The sequence below is a fragment of the Mirounga angustirostris genome, unplaced genomic scaffold, assembly GCF_029215605.1.
Source record: "Mirounga angustirostris isolate CCGP_5_RB_7025 unplaced genomic scaffold, mMirAng1.0.hap1 SCAF_10, whole genome shotgun sequence".
Taxonomy (NCBI): Eukaryota; Metazoa; Chordata; class Mammalia; order Carnivora; family Phocidae; genus Mirounga; species Mirounga angustirostris.
The window spans coordinates 137,892,861-137,909,301 of NW_026991718.1; the positions used below are offsets into that span (position 1 = coordinate 137,892,861).

Below are 16,441 nucleotides of genomic sequence, written 5' to 3' on the forward strand. Positions count from 1 at the left end.
CGTCCTCTGGCTACGGCGGTCCAGAGGCCTGGGAGGCCCTGAGGGCTGCAGGACCTTCCCAGCTCATGGCTCTGAGGACCCAACTGCCACCCCCTGCAGCAGAGCCCAGAAGGGTGGAGAACACGAACCAGCAAACACTGTCTGAGGCTGCCCTGGGTCAGGGCTGCTCCCCCAGGGACTCCTTTCTCATGGAAGAGCCACCAGGTTGAGATGTCCAGTGTGCTGACCCTCAGCCTCACATGCAGAAATCCTGGCACACAGGGAGGATGGGTCAAACACACCAGTCCCTCCACCAGCCAGCTTGGACCCAGTTGCCAGCATCCCTGCTGGCCTCTGGGATGCTCTTGGGCCCCTCTGCCCTCGCCCTCCTCCCTGCCCCAGGGGCTCTGCTCTCCCCCAGCTGACCAGACCTGTCCAAGGGGCACAGGTCACAAAAGTCATCTGAATCTCCCCAGGAAGGCAGGAAGGCCCTGAAGCTTGAATTCGTCACTACAGAAGCTACTTCTGCTAACTCACCGCCTAACCGTGCTCTCGCCTTTCTCTCTGCCGGTCAGCCGGGACCAGCTCCAGTGATGCTAATTCTGATGGCCGGAAATAAAGCTCCAAAATTCTCGGGCATTCCCTGGGAGCCTCGCCCATTGCTGGGCGCCTGGCAGGGACTTTCCTATTTATTCTTCACGACAGTTCAAAGGTAAGAGAAGGAACAGGACCTGCTCAGATCCATGGAGCCGCCCAGGTCAGCCCCACTGAGGGGAGGGCGTCGGGGGAGAGCCCCGGAGGGGCTGGGGAGGGAAGGACTCCGCCAGCCATGGAGCCCCGCGGCTCTGAACACATCTGATCCTCCCAGTGGCGCCCCTCTGCTTCTGCCCAGGAAGCACCCCCCGGGCAGACGTCACTCGGGATGTCCACGGAAAGGAGCCCCCCATGGCAAGCTTCCCCAGACCCTGCAAAGAGGAGCAGCTCAAGGCCACCCTGACACCGCCTACCCAGGGCCCACGGGGCACAGCCTTCCCCCCGCTGCTGCTCTGTGGGGAGATGCAGGGCAGGTGTTGCCGTCATGTGGCCTGGGGCGAAGGGGGCTGGCCATTCCACAGAGACAAGGCAGGAGAGGGTTGGCATCCTGACCTAGGTGAATACTGGGGTGACTCTCTCGGAGGGGCCGTGGGTCCTTTGGTGGGGTACTTCTTGTGCCGGGGAGTTGAAGGGGGTGGGGGGCCCACAATCATATCTATCCTGGCGAGTGAACAAGAAAAGAGACACCAGCAAACGCATCGTGAAGAGCACGGAAGGGGAGTCGGCTGAGGGACACTGCACGCGGAGCGCAGTGGCCGCCACACCCGCCTGGCTGGGGCGGCGCCCCATCTGTCCCGTGTGCGGGCGAGCGCGGGACCGGGGAGCTGCCGCCTCGCGGCCGGGCCCAGGGCTGCCCGGGCGAGCAGGTGTGTGCACGGGAGCCGCTGCAGAGGACAGCCGTGAGGCTCTGCCAGGGAGGGGCAGAGCACCCCGGCTCCTTGGGGTGGCCCATTTCTGTTGTTTTTCCAGACAGAAAGCGGGGAGAGGGAACGTTTAGGACAGAAGAGCCTGGTGAACAAAATCTGCCTCCGTGAGAGAGATGTGGGAGCAGGCCCAGCAGCCGAGACACCGCACTGCTCTCTCACACACACACCTGGGCGTGTGCACGCTCACACGTGAGCACACTCACACACATTTGCTTGTATGTGCACAGTGGCACACATACCCACTCACACACTCGCACAGATCGCACACATCTGCTCTCACGCACGGCGCAGGTCTAGCCGATGCTCTGGGGAGGACAGTGAGCGACTGGCTTCCTAGCCTCAGCCCGTGTGGAGGAAGGGGTCACCGCCCCCAGCTCCCCGCCCCACGGGAGCAGCTTCAGGCCCAGAGGGACCCCTCCTGGGCGTCCCACTGCAGGGCTGGGGAAGCACCCCCCAAGGCAGGCGCACACTGGCTTCCCCAGAATGAGGACTACACTACCCAGGAGCTGGGCTGACCCCCAGGATTGTCCCCTGACCGTCCAGACCTTCTCCCAGCCAGGGCCCAGGCTTCTGGGGCAGACAGCCTGCAGCGGCCCAGTTTGAGGGACCCTGGGCAGGGGAGGGAGCATTGACTGGCAGAACCACGGGACCCACTTCAGGAGAGACCCATAACAACAGCCCTGTGGGCTCCTCACAGACCCCACAAACACACGTGCACGCACATACTTTTTTGGATGTGGCAGAGGGTACACACTTCTGAGCACGTGTGTATTTGTGGTACATGTGTGTCATGGAGGTAGAGAATGCTTGTATGTGGGCATGAGGCTGGGTGTAGCTATATGTGCATGTGTGTCCATGTGTCCATGGGTCTGTGCCTGCGTGTGCAGCTAAGTCCCGGAGTGAACAAGCCTGTCCCCACACACACACGGCTGCACACAAGCAGAGCGGTGTGTGCCCAGCCATCATCGGGCCTCAGACGTGCGTCCCAGCCCCACTTCCTGCTGGGGGAGTGGGGAGCCCCCCATGAGGCAGGGACGTGGACAAGCCTCTCTGTTCCCGTGTAGTGTCACTGCTTCCTGATGGGGGTCACGAACCCGCAGCCTCATCTCCTGAGAACAACCCCATCCCCAACACACACGCACACAAGTGTGCACGGCTCACACATACATGCATACGTGGCACAGCACACAGAGGCACATGCACACCCCACACACATGCATAACATGTGTATGCACGTGCGTGCACCCGGCACACACACATGCACCCATGCGTGTAACCACAGATACCCGAACACGTGCACACACGTGTGCATTCACACAGCACACGTGTGCCCGTGCATGCATGTGAGTGCACACACACATACACGCTTGCCCACTGTAGCGGGGGCAGGGGGGTGAGAAAGGAGAGACAACAGAAGTATTCGAACAAACAGACCACATGAGGACACAGCAGGACGCCCACGTAGGGCTGGTGTGGGGCCAGAGAGGAACAGCCCGGAGGGGGCAGCAGCTAGGGCCGACCACCGTGTCCCCACAGCCTTGTCCACCATCCCCCCTCTGGGGGGGCAGCATGTGGACCCCCACGCTGCACCCCACCCCTGTGCTGGCCCCTGAGGGACACCACCACACTGGGGCCACACTGGCCCAGAAGGACCCCGCCTCCATGCCCTGGGGCTGGGCAGGCGGGGGGGCGGGGGGGCTCTTGCCTGGACTGCAGGTTTTTGATGCGGGACAGCATGTCCAGGTGACCAGCCGAGTATTGCTCAATCACATCCATCACGTCGTATGGCCGCAGGCTCTCTTTGAACTTGCGCTTGGACACCAGGAATCGCATCACGCTGGGGGAGCACAACTGTGAGCCCTGGGCTGGCCCCTGCCTGGGCCCCCCCAGCATCTCCCAGAGCATCCACTGGAGGACTCGTCACAGTGATGTGGCCCAGCCACCCACCTGCCACATACACAGGCCACTCCTGGGCCTGGGGTGCAGACAGACCCTCGTCCACTCAGGACCCCTGCAGGACCCAGGAGGGGCAGAGGACAGCCATGACGGGAGGGGGCCCCGGCGCCATCACCAGCCCCCAAAGGACCCGCACCCCAGGGACAGCGGACAGCACCCTCCTGGACTCTGTGGGGAGGCCCCTTGCCCTGGACACTGAGTGCCTCACCACACGGCCCGGATGCTGACTTTGAGGCCCGGGGTCAGATCTTCGGTCACAAACTCGCAGTTACAACTCTTGTTGTCTTCTGCGATGTCCTCCCCAGGGAGACTTGCTTCTAGGTGGAAGGAGACACGGCCCGTCAGGGGCGGAGACACGGCCGGGGACCGAGGGGGCCACAGCACACGCTCGTCGGGGACAGCGTCAGGGAAGCCTTCCGGCGCCCTGGAAACCTGCCCTCTGTCCCGCCAAGGCCGCGAGGAGAGGCCCACGCGATGGCTGAAAAGTGGACGAAGGGCAGACCCAGTGTGCTACAGCCATAGGAAAAGCAGAACATCAGCCCGCCATAAACAGGCGTGAAGCCTGATTGGCGACCCAGTGTGGAATCATCTGGAAACAGGCACACACGGCGTGTGGTTCCACGTGTGTGAAATATCCAGCACAGACTGGTGGTGGCCAGGGGCTGGGAAGGACCACTAACAGGCACGGGTCTCCTCCGGGGCATGGAATGCTCTGGAACGAGACAGGGGGTCTCTGCTCAACACTGTGAATGTGCTCACTGCACGGAGTTGTTCGCCTGAAAGTGGCTGGTTTTGTGTCACGTGACTTCACCTCAAAAAGAAAAGGAAAAGGGGGAGCCGCTGCTCAAGGGGGCTGCAGGGCTCCCAGTGGTGCCCGAGGGGCAGCTGGACCGCGGGGGGGCAGCGGCCTGACCCACCTTCTGAGTTCTGTCGGGACGCGGCACCCTTAATCCGGAAGGCCTGCCGCGCCCGGCTGCGGTCCCCGAAGCTCCAGCTCTTCGGCACCTTGCTCGGACTGTCCTCCAGACTCTGGTCGGCACTGGGTGACCGCCGGACGGTCTGGGCCTGCGGGGACCCCTTCCCCTTGGCAGCCACGCCTCGGGGGCTGGAGAAGACACGGTCTTTCAAACTGACCTTCTGACTGCTCCCACGAGGACCGACAGGAGGGCGGACACACACAGAAAGACAGCAAGAGAAATCACTCTGCAAAGAACGCTCACACCCCACCGTCCGCTCACAGCTGACGCCTACACGTGGGGGTGGGGGCAGGGAGACAAGGAGCGCAGGCGGGTGGGCGCTCCGAGGGCCACTCAGGGGCTCAGCCTGGCTGGGGAGGTGGTCAGTGGACACTTAAATCACTCTCGGTGCCACGGAAAGGTGTCAGAGTCCTGTCAGGCCTCCCTCTCCAAGGTGACGTGAGGGCCCCCAAACGCCCTGCAGGTCCCCCTGCCCGTCCCACCACACCGCACACCTGCCCCCGCGGCAGCCCCCTCCCCCTGCTGCCTGCCCCAGGGGCTGGAGGGGTGAGGTCTGCAGCTGACCACTGGCCTCTGCCAAGCCCCGGGAGCCCCCTGGAGGAAGGGTTGGGTCGGGAGCAAGAGCAGGAGCGTCACGGAGGGGGTGAGGGCCCCCTGTGGGCTCCGTCCAGTTCCCCCACACCCAGGGCCGGCACAGCCTCCACACCCACACACAGGATGTGACCGGGTGTGGGACTGAAGGCCCACGCTGCCAGAGGGACGGAGTGGACGCACCTCCCCTGCCGGCCACCTCGCTGGAATAGGCCTTGCTGGCCCGAGGCCACTGGGAGGGGGCAGCCCTGCCGGCCACGGCCCTGCAGGCGTCCTCGGGCCCCCGCCCCCGGCCCCGTGTCTCTTGGAAGCTGTGAAGATGGGTCTGGAACCCTCTGGGCAGCAACCGGGAGGCACGAGTGGGTCGTGATGGTCCGGGCGCAGCTCAGGCCTGGGGACCCAGCAGCCACTCGCTTCCTCCCCCGGACAGTGTCCACTGTCTCAGAGCAAGGCTCTTGTGACCTGCACACCTGCTCACACCCAGCCACAGGCAGGAGCCACAGAACTTCCTGGAACAGCCTCCGAGCCAGGCCTCGTGCTGCCCTAGGCTGTGCGACAAGCCTGCCCGGAGGCCCAGCGGGGTCTCTGCTGTCACTGGGAGGCCGCCATCACCTGCTGACCCCTCAGACGTCGCCAGACCCCCGTGTGGCTCCCCTGAGTCACCACCTCCATCGACCCCAACCAGGACCCACAGCCGAGACAGGTCCCTCGGACGGCGCAGACATGACTGGCCACGGAGAAGAAGTGGCCAGGGGCCTGGTCTATCCCGCCTGGACATTGCAGTCCCAGCCAGCGCCCTGTCCCTCCCCCCAGGCAGCGGAGATGGTCCCTCTGCTAGATCGAAGGTCTCGTGGGACAGGGAAAAAGGGAAGAAAGGAGCCCCCAAGAGCTGGAAGTTGGCCTCAAGTGAGGATCCCACTCGGGAGTGGGGCAGACGTCTGCTTGCTCGGGACACTGGCCCCAGGCCCATAACAGCACAAGGCCAAGAATGGGCAGATGGGAGCTGAGGGCCGCCCAAATCCAGGTGTGCCGTGGGGCCCTCGGCACAGATGACCTTCTCCTTCCCAATGGAGACCAACACCTGGTCCAGGGAGACCACGGAAGCCATGGCCCTCCCAAGCCCCCAGGCGCTGGGCCCCACGCAGCTGCCTCGAGGACGGAGCCACAGGAAGGCCTTGCTGTCCCAGCCCCTGGAAGGCCCAGACCGGGCAGGGGCGCTGTGCCGGAGGAGGTCACCGTGTGGATGCCTGAGCTAGCTCCGCTCAGCCTGCAGACGCCCGGCCCCGGCCACCCAGACCAGCCCCATGGCCAGGTGCCTACGCAGCTCCTGCTCCCACAGGTGTCCGGGGAGGGCTGCCCTAACCTCACAGGCCAAGGACAGAAGCAAACAAACACGAAGGATGGGGCTCTGGCCACCTGCTGCAGGGGAAAGAGCCCTCGACAAGACCACCATGTGTGTGAAAGGGGCACTTCCCTGCCATCTGCACTTTGGCGTTCACACGGGACCGGGGAGCAAGTCCAGGAGGGCCTGGGGGAGAAAGCCAAGCCCCAGCCTTCCCTCCCCCACCTGCCACCCTACAGCGAAACTCCAAACACCCGGGGCCGGCTGTACAGGGACGGGGCAAGTGGGAGGCCCCGCCTGCCATCGACCACACCTGGGTCTGCACAGCCGGGGCCCGGCTCAGCGGTGAGGGACCCAGCGTCCTCTGGGAGAACGGCCCTGCCCACACTGGACCACGGATGCCCAGGGCAAGTGCAAAGGACGGAGTGACATTCGTGGGACTTACACACAGCAAGGCTGAGCTTGGCCCGGCCTCCTGGCCTGGCCGTGGGCGCCTCAGGCCCTTCTGGTCCCCAAGCAGCCTGACCACAGCCCCTGACCCAAGGGACCAGCCTGCAGCCCCACAAGCTCTGCACAAGCAGGACAGCTTTTGCTGGGGCCCCAAGTCTCCGCTCCTGCAGCTGCAAGTCTCCCCCAAGCGCCTACCTCCGGGAACACACAGGCAACGTGGACAGGTTGGGGGAGGCAGGCCTCCAAGCCCCTCTCCGGGAGAGGACTCAGAGCATGCACAGATGCAGACGGACAAGCATGCTGCCGCCCGGGGGCCCTGGTCCTGCCGCAGAGCCCCTCCCCACGCCCGCCGCTCGACACCATTGCTTCCGGGGCCGGCGCCGACCGCATGCACAGGACAGGCGGACACAGCTGCCCACACGCGGCAGGGCTGCACACTGCACTGGTCAGGGAGGGAGGCAGGCGGGAGGGAGACGGGGGTGGGGGGCCCAGAGCAAGCAAGAGGACAGACGCTTCCACACACCCGACAGCAGACGTGGACAGAGAAGTGGAGGTGCGGACAAGGAGCCCACGGTGCAGAGGGCTGGGGGGGGTGGCTCTTCTACCGTCCCGTTTCCAGTCCGCCCTAAACCAGGCCTGCAGTGGGAAGGGGGAGCCGAGGGCCTCTGGCTCCGTGGCGTGTCTGGTGTGTCAGGACCGTGGGGAGCCTGGCACACACAGGACGGAGCTGCCTCCCGCGGGCGAGGCGCCGGGCCGGGGGGCCGTCCTCAGGTGCGTAGTAGAGGTGCTAGACTGGCGAGCCCCGCAGAAAGGGCTCCCCAGAGAGCGACGAGGACCCCAGAAGCCCCCAGCGCCCGTTCTGGGCTTCCGAGCCCCTGGCCGGCCCCCCTCCTGCTTGGAGCAGGGCATCGTTTGGCTTGGGGAGAAAAGCATGTTGGTGCTGCCGCGCCACGGTCAGCCGGAGGCCGTTTGGAATCACGGGGGAGGTCGCGCTGCCAATCAGAATTGGGGCCTGGGGGGCCGGGGGAGGGGGCGCCAGCCTCGCCCTCGCTCATCTAGAACCTCTAGTAAGCAGAGTGTTTGGCGCGGGAGGGGAGGTGGGGAGCCGTGCAGCAGGTCGGCGCGTGCGACACGCCCGCGGTACCTAGAGTGTCCAGGGCAGCATCCACACAGGGACTCTCTGCACGGTCTGCCTTTACTGGAAATGAGGAGAGCACAGTTAGTCCTGGCACACGGGCGGACAGGACGCACGGGCCCACCCGCAGGGCGGCTCTGGGCTCAGGGTCCACCAGCAGCACTTGGATCTGAGCAACGACACTGAGAGGGCTGCACATAAAGTCTCCCGCCGGCCTGGAAAAGAAAACAGTGCCCTATTTTTGGAGAAAAAAAAAAAAAAAATCCCGGGTTTTTTTTTCCTCCAAAAATACCTTTTCCTTCCAGAGTCAGAGTTTTGGGCCATGTCTTTTTAAAGATGTATTATTTTTTGCTATATTCATGCCAACAAAAAAATAATACATGGGCAAGACTTTGCAAAAGGCTGGTTGTAGATGGGCAGGATTCCGGAAAGCACACATTTTAGGGAGGAAAAACGTGCAGTCTGGTGTCACAAACCAGTCACCAAGGCTCCGCCAGGCCCCACCAGCTGCCCTCGGAAGTGGCCTCAGTTTACCCTGGAGGGAAGCTCAGGAAAGCGGCCTTGGGGGTGCGTGGATCTAAGGGGACTGTGGACGTCGGTTCCCCTGGGGCTCGGTGCTGAAGCCCTGGGCCGGCGGGCCGCACCTGCCGGCAGCTCCTTAGGAAAGCCCCACCAGGGGTCCACACTCCCCGAGAACCTGCCCTGGAGGCCCGCGATCTGTCTCTGCACCAGCACGTGCACATTTCTGAGCAAAACTAAACACACAAGAGCCTTTCGTTTTCCTGGAGCCTCCCTCCCGCCCTCCACCTCCACAGCTGTTGCCGAGATAGCCGCCCTCACACCGTGGGTCCGAGGAACCAGACGCACCGACGCCCCCCCGCCCCCCCCGCGGAAACCAGCTCCAGGCCTCCGTGCCCAGCGCCCACACAGGTAAACGCTGTGGCACCTGCCAGCACCCCAACAGGACCTCAGCAGCCACTAGAAAGGACACGCTCTGCTAGTCCCACAGGGTGAGCAGGTCAGGCTCCTCTGAGAGAGCTCTGTGTGGCCCGGGGGGCTGTGAGGGCCACGCCCCCCCACGAGCCACCATTCCCTCCAGGGGGCTTCCTCCCTGCAGGGTCCTCCCGGGGAGGGACCTGGGGTCCAGCTGTATCAGCAAGCACTCTCACGTGGGGGTGAGCGTCCCTGTCACTCAGTATCCCCAGGACCCGACCCCCCAACACCCAGCAGCTCTGGCTGCTCACAGAAGCCCCTCAAATTTGGGGCAAATGCTCTTTCCCAAGGCACACCCTCACGTCAGCCACAGCCCCACCACAGCTGAAGACGGGGACCCTCGTGCTCCCCCTCCCAGGGCTCCGCAGGCCTGCACACGGCCCCCCCCACACCACCTGGAGGCTCTGTCCAGGGAAAGAGGACGACGGGGGGATGGTCTCTGCCTCCAACACCTTGGAAGGGCTCCAGCTCTGAGCAACCCCCCAACCAGCCTTGCTGTCTCTCCCAGCGCAGACACGGGGCCTAGAAGCACGACCCAGGGCCCCCCAACGCCCAATGTCCTGGGGAAATATTCCTGCCCCCCGAGTGTCAGAGCCTGAGGCACGGCTAACTGTACTCAGCGAAAACTGACACAGTCCCACGTGGCCAGTGGCCCCTGGACGGGGCAGTGTACCCAGAGAGCCCGACCAGAGCTGGAGGGAGCTGGGCTGCCGGCGCCCACAGCCTCCCTGAGCACGGCCCCACGGGCTCGAGGGGGCAAGGACCCCCACCCAGCTCAGGGGCTTTTCCTGCCCACAGAAGCCGACGGCAGGGCCCCGAGAGGGGCGGGCAGGCCAGCCCAGGGGGCCTGGGGACCACGTGGGTGGAAGGGCGCCCACAGACACTCCCCAAGACCAGACTGAACAGACAGGCACTCGGACACAGCACACTGCTACCTTCAACAGAGGGACCCACACGGACACGGGGGCAAAGCAGCTGGAGAACGGGGGTCTCCTCCAGGCACAGGGGGAGGGGCAGTGAGAACCGGGTGGGGCAGAGGGCAGGCCGGAGACACACCCAGAGCAGCACAGCCCGAGACCCGAGGCCTGGCCCCCCACACCCTGACCCTGACCCGGACGGCCTTGGCCTGACGCCAGCACAGCCGCAGTGGGTCCTGCCCAGCCAAAGGACCCCCACACCGCCGGGGCGCATGCCCACCGTGAGCCCGGACCGGGAGGGGGCCTCTCGGCGGCGGAGTGAGGGTCCCTGTGCCCACCCCATCCACCTGCCCAGACCGTCAGCGCCAGCAGGACCCTGGGGTACAGGTGGCAGGCAGTGGCCTGGCCACTACCGCCCGCCCACCATGGGGCGGGGGCAGGGGGCCGGGGGGAGCACACCCCCATGAGCACTTCCCAGAGCAGGGTCCCCTTGCCCAGCAGCCCTGGGACAGACCCACCCCCTCGTGGGCCCCAGTGGCAGAACAATTTCCTGCATCCCTACTATGCACCGGCTGCCGGAGAGAGGGTCTGCGGCTGCCCCGGGGGATGGGACAGAAATGCCGCCCTCCCGCACCCAGCTGGTAAGTGTGCATCCCAGGGCCTCAGCCCAGGGTCCGCCAGGAGGAGGGCTGGGCCAGGCTGGTCCTCGGGGAAGCCACTGGGTCACGGGCAGGCAGGGACACACAACACACGGGGAGGAGACAGAGGAGTGGTGTGCGGAAAGCAGGGAGAGGGGAGCCACGGAACGTACCGGAGAGCCCGGGGGAGGGCTCCCGTGTGTCCTCACCTTGAGTCCTGCTTTCAGGGTCAGCCACCTCCTCCCCAAAGACAGACGGACGTGAAAGGGGCCCAAGAAGGGCAGTGACAAGATTAAAGGCACTTGGGGGGGCAGGCAAGAGTGTCCAAATTGGGGGGAGGGCAGGAGAGAGAGAGAGAGAGAGAGGCTGAGACGAGGGTCGTGGGGAGGGCAACGAGAAGCCGCATCAGGCCGGGGGGCCTCAGGTGGACGGGGCAGAGCCGCGGGCCCGCCTCCCCCGGGCTCAGGGTGCGGCACGCGGAAGCGCCCGGGGGCCTGAGGAAGTGGAGGCAGCCCCCTGGTCCCCCACACGCCAGGCGGAGCCCGGCACGCATTTCCCACTCCTCCCTGATGACGAGCACAGAGCTCTCCATGCCGGGTAAAGCAGCTTGGCCCCCTGGCAGCTTTCTGAGCCTCTGTGAAGGGTTCGTCCCCTTTGCTCCTCTGGCTCCAGGGTCACTCTTTTTGATTCCAGACATAGGCTGTCAGTCCCCTTTGGGGCACTCGGGGGACGGAGGAGGGCAGGGCTCAGCCTAACTCCAGCTCCACAAACTGAGTGGACAGCTGAGTCGCCTACGGTCCAGAAGGGCACTCACGGAGGGCAACCGGACTCTGGCCCGGGGTCAGGGGACTGGGTGCTAGGGGACACCGGGCTCAGAGGACTCAGCACAGTGACACACATGCAGGCTGGGGTCCACCAGACTTGAGAGTCATGAAATAGCCGGGATTTTCCCTTGAATACAGGGAAACAGCAGATGGCTGTCCGCCCTTCTCTGCCTGCAGATACGGCCCCGGTCTCTAACTAGCCTGACAGCTAACCCACCTGCAGAGGCTGGGCAGGCAGACACAGAACTGGGGGGGTCCGTCTCCACCAAAGAGGCGGGACGCAGGGCTTGAGAGTCTGGCCCTGATCCGGAGTGGGGGTGTTCACAGATCTGCTGCCTTAGGGCCCCAGGCTGGGCGGGCGGGCGGGCAGAGGGACCTGCCCTTCGGCTGCCCCACGCTGGAGCAGTGGGACAAGTTTGCTGAGCACAGGCAAAGTGATTTAAGGGCCCACAGCGCGGCCGGCGGGGTCCAGACACACAGTTTCACACGTGAGCACACACAGACACGGAGGGACCAGCACGGCTCATGGCAACGTGCCCGGGCAGCAGGGGGCAAGCAGGCACTGACCTTGGAGAGGGCTCCGGCTGAGGCTCCTTCCTTTAAACAGAAGCGACAAAGCAGTTAGCAGCAGGCCCGCCAGGCACCCACCACGGTCCGCCCCACCTGGCGCCCACCTGAGGCCCATGCACCCCAAGAGCCCCTGGAGGGCCTGAGGAGGCAGGCCTGCAGGAGAGAGGGAATTCTGGAAGTGGTTATGGCCCCAGGTTTTAATGAGAATCACCAACATTAACTAAGTTTCACGGAGGAAGTGAGTGCAGACGGAAATGCTAACAGAGTCCGGTTCCACAATCCGTGTTCGGGACAGACAGCTGCTCTGGTTCTTTCCACTGGGCTTCACGGGATCACTCTCCTCCGCGTGGTTCTCCCACCAAGAGCGAATGGCCAAGGCCCTGGGACCGTGCTCAGCCCACCCTGCCCGTGGCTTGATGACGCCTCCTGGCAACGTTCATCACGAGCAGGAATAGAAGGATGGAGGCTGGGACTGCACTCGGCGGATCCCCAGGACGACTGCAGGGGAGCCCGAGTGCGCTCTTCGGGGCACCCCCGAAACCTTTGCAGAGCACCTGGTGTATTGATCCACTGGCCGAACACCTGTAACTGAGGCGGCAGGAGGGCGTGCCCAGACGTCCTGCTTGGGGCTGGGGTCCCTGAGGACCGGCCCCAACCTCCTGGGCTCCCCTTGCCATGCGGTCCAGGGACACGGTGTGCAAAGGCTTCCGTGGGAGCCCCAGCCCTGTGCTGCCCCATCCCACAGCCGCCCTGACCTCAGCCGCCAGGGGCTGCTTGCCGCGCATCCGTGTGTGTCCCTGGGACCACAGATCCAGTGGTTCCAAACAACAGGAATTTCCCTCTCAGTCCGGAGGCCAGAAGTCAGAAATGCAGGTGTCGCTCAGCAGCAACCCCCTCCCCGCCCCCAGGGCTGGGGGGGTCCCCCTGCCTCTCCCAGCCCCTGGGGCCCCGGGCGCCCCTGAGCTTGTGGCCAAGTCCCTCTGGTCTCTGCTTCCTTGTCACACGGCCTCTCTTCTGTGTCTGTCTTTTCAGGACGGTGTCACCGGGTCTAGGGCCGCCCTAATCCAGGGTGACCGCATCTCAAGATCCTTAACTACATCTGCAAACCTTCCCTTTCCCCAAATTAGGTCCCATTCATGGTTCCAGCACATGGACATATCTTTTGGGGGCCACCATTCAACTCACTACGTTCTATGCCCCTTACACCCCAACACCCCAAAGTCTCAACCCATGACAGCATCAGCCCTATGTCCAAATCTCAACAAAAGCTCAGCGACTCAGAGAGTCCAGAATCCCAGCATCCCGGTCATCTGAACTGGGTGTGAGTGAGACTCTGGGGGTGATCCTTCCTGGGGTAAAAGTCCTCCCCAGCTGGGGACCTGTCACCTCTAGAAAACCAGTGATCTGCCCCCAAAACACAACAGGACAGACACACCATCTGAACAGGGAGAAGTGGGAGGAATAAAGGTCACCAGTACCCAAAGTCAGGCCCAGGGGAAACCCCACTTGGTGACAAACGACCCAGTCACCCCCAGGGGCCCCGGGACCCAGGCCTCAGCGTGCTTGTGGCCACATGCCCCCATCTCTGCCTCCCTTCGTGTGGCCATCTTTGCTGTCTCTTACACAGACACTTATCATTGGACTCAGGGCCCATGCTAATCCAGAATGATCTCATGTGGAGATCCTTAATAACATCTGCAAAGACTTTCCAAATAAGGTTTTGTTCGCAGGTTCCAGGGCATGGACAAATCTCAGGGGGAGAGGCCAGGGCCACCACTCACCCCCCACGGCGGCTCCACCCCACGGACAGCTCTTCAGAGGCGGCAAACCGCTGGGGGCTGCCCTGGGCATGGGGGCCCAGGCGGCCGTCCCTCTGTCCACCCTCCTGTCAGGTGAGCCCTCCTCCCCTGCACACCTGGCTCTGTGCCCCCCACGCTCCAGAGTCACAGATTTTGGGATTACAAGAGAACCAGCAAGCACCATAGTGGGTGCATCCACCCAATGCTCCGGGGAGATGTGGGGCTGGCGCTCCACCCCCGTATCCACCCCCCAAACCAGCCACCCTCTGGGGATGCAAGCCTCCACCGAGTCAGCAGAAGTGGAAAACCACCAAGATCACCAGACCCCGGGGCATCCTGTAGCTGCCTGCCCCTCCCGGGGACCCCCCAGGAGCCCCTCTGCTGACCTGAAGGTGAGCCCAGATTTACTCTTGAGGTTCCGCAGCAGCTCCAGCTGGTTCAGGGGTGGGATCAGTCTGCGGCAAGAAGAGACGCAGTGAGCTCCTGCCCGCCGGAGCCTGGGTGGCCCGCAGCCCAGCTCCCACCAGCATCCACTTCACACACAGTGCCTGCAGTGGTCATGCTGGGGGCTTGGGTGTGGCCTGTCCCAGGCAGAGGGAGGGGGGAGCTCCCCGGCAACCGTGGCCCTGGGGGCCCTCTGCACCCTCTGGGCTGCGCCTTTCATAGGGGCCGTGGCCCTGGCAGTGGGCATGACCAGCATGCACGGCAGAGGGGCAGGAATGCCCCCAGGCTGTCATGGAGGGCACGGACTGGGTCCAGAAGGTACCGGAAGACAGGTGGGGGGGCCTTCCACCCTCCCTTCTCCCTCTCCAATCCCTGAACACCCCTAACACCCCCAAGGGGCAGTACAGTTGCAAAGAGTACCCCTCTCTGCAAAGCTACGCCCTCTGCCAAAGTCAGGGCAGGGGCCAGGGTCCTAGAAAAGGGCTTTGCTGGGCAGAGAGAAGCCCACTCTGGGTGTGATGAGCTGCCTGGGCAGCTGGAGGAAAAGCCCCTGGATCTTTGGCAAGCTGGCCCGGCTCTGCTCCATGCCCCCTCCTCCCAGACCAGGTCACACCCACCAAGGACAAGCTCATGTCCAGCCCCCTGCCTGCAGGCTGGGCATCCACCCACGGTGGCCCCTGGGCAGCTCCAGCCAGAACTTTCATGGAAACCGAGAGGGTAATCGAGTCCTCACCTTGACACCAAGGCAGGGGACCTATAAACCCTGGGAGGTTCCTGGGAGACCCCCAGCAGCCCCCACCTCCAGCCACAGGACCAGGGCCTCACGGGGGACTCCAGTCCGTCCCAACATCTGGAGCAAGCTCTATCCCTCACCCAGCCTCTGCCTGACTCAGGATCTCACTACTTTCTGCCCTCAGACACTTCTCATCTCATGTTGAGCAAACGCCCCTTGTCCTACTCGACCCCAGGCCCTGGTTGCTCCTTCTCGATGCAGCCCCCACCCGGATGACACCCCCATCACGCTCTGACCCCCTCACCCTGTCATCCCGACCCCACTGTGATCCCCCATCCCACTCGGTGACACTCTCACCCCGCTGCGACCCCTTCACCTTGCTCTGACACTCTCATCTATTCTGTGACCCCAACTCCTCTCTAGGACCCCCCACTCAAACCCTCAGCTTTGGAATCCCACGCACTCCTTTAAAGCCACGCTCAAAGACCCCCACCCAGCCTCAGCCCCCAGCCCTGTCCTCTATCCTTCTTGACCCTGGGGACCCCTGACCCGCCCAGGCCCGTGGGCCCCAGTCAAGCATCAGTGTCTGAGCCTCTACTTGGTGCGCAAGGGGGCAGCACTACTTCCCTGCACAGCTCAGCCTCACCTGCTAGCAGGTCCCCGCCTCCTCCTCTCCCTCCGCCCGCAGACCTGGCCGGAGCCCACCCTGCCTTCGCGGGTCACTCAGTGGCTCCCCAGAGCCCCAGAGTCGAAGGATCGCTGCCCCCCCGGAAGCCATGGCACTGACAGCCAGCCTCCTAGTCTCTGGCTTTGCTCCGTGCCCCCCCTCCCCGTCCTGCTTCCTGACACCAGTGCTGCCCCCCACCGCCCCCCACCGTGGGTCCTGCTGTTTGGTCCAGCTCAGCTCCCTCTGGAGAGCGCTCTCTCCTCTCCCTCCTGCTCGCTCTTCCCTCCCCCTGCCCCCCCTCCTCCTCCAGGGCCCGCCCAGTCCTAGGGGCCAAGACTAAGCAGGAGGTGTGGGCAGTCAGGTTGGCTCACACCACGTGCACAGGAGAGGCCCCAGGGCTGGACAAGGGGACAACACTTGCCTCCCCACTGCCTCTCAACCACCCACCCATGGGCCTGCAGCAGAGACCCTGGACAGCCCCCCCACACACACACAGGTCCAAGATTAGGGACACGCAGATAGGATGTCATGCCTTGGACACACAGCAGCAAGGCACGGAACACGGATGGGCAGGGCCACGGCACCACACGTGAGGGCCACACACATGGCCCCCATCCCTTCGGGGGTGGTCATGGAGGACGAGAGTGCAGTGTGCCGACGGGAGTAGGGGACGTGTCGGGGGCATCCCACAGGACAGAGCAGCGGCTGGTCAGGGGTCAGCCGGCTCCGAGGGGACCAGCTCAGAGTCCAGTCACCCAGGCCGAGGTGGGGAGGGCCTGGGACTGGCTGAAGAAGATGGACCAAGGGAGGGTAGGAGGAGCCTCAAGCAGGGTACCCCCCAACTGCTGGGCAGCCTGGAGCCCCAGGAGCCCAGGGCCAGCTCACAGGGGAGGACGCTGCCCCCCG

The 16,441-nt window shown here is 64.2% G+C and overlaps 1 protein-coding gene across 5 annotated transcripts in view; it reads right to left on the reverse strand.

Moving 5' to 3' along the window:
- KCNQ2 (potassium voltage-gated channel subfamily Q member 2) overlaps positions 1-16,441 on the reverse strand; it is a 49,819-nt gene that overhangs the window by 4,397 nt on the left and 28,981 nt on the right. For 2 of the 5 annotated variants that reach the window (XM_045883914.1, XM_045883913.1), the window contains 5 exons: positions 14,078-14,146; positions 11,890-11,919; positions 4,373-4,596; positions 3,664-3,772; positions 3,205-3,336 (listed from right to left, as the gene is read on the reverse strand). In XM_045883914.1, the coding sequence (XP_045739870.1) occupies positions 3,205-3,336; positions 3,664-3,772; positions 4,373-4,596; positions 11,890-11,919; positions 14,078-14,146 (564 nt within the window). Of the gene's footprint in view, positions 1-1,125; positions 1,234-3,204; positions 3,337-3,663; positions 3,773-4,372; positions 4,597-7,959; positions 8,014-11,889; positions 11,920-14,077; positions 14,147-16,441 lie in introns of all 5 variants that reach the window. The other 3 variants (XM_045883911.1, XM_045883912.1, XM_045883915.1) reach the window with 3 other exon arrangements.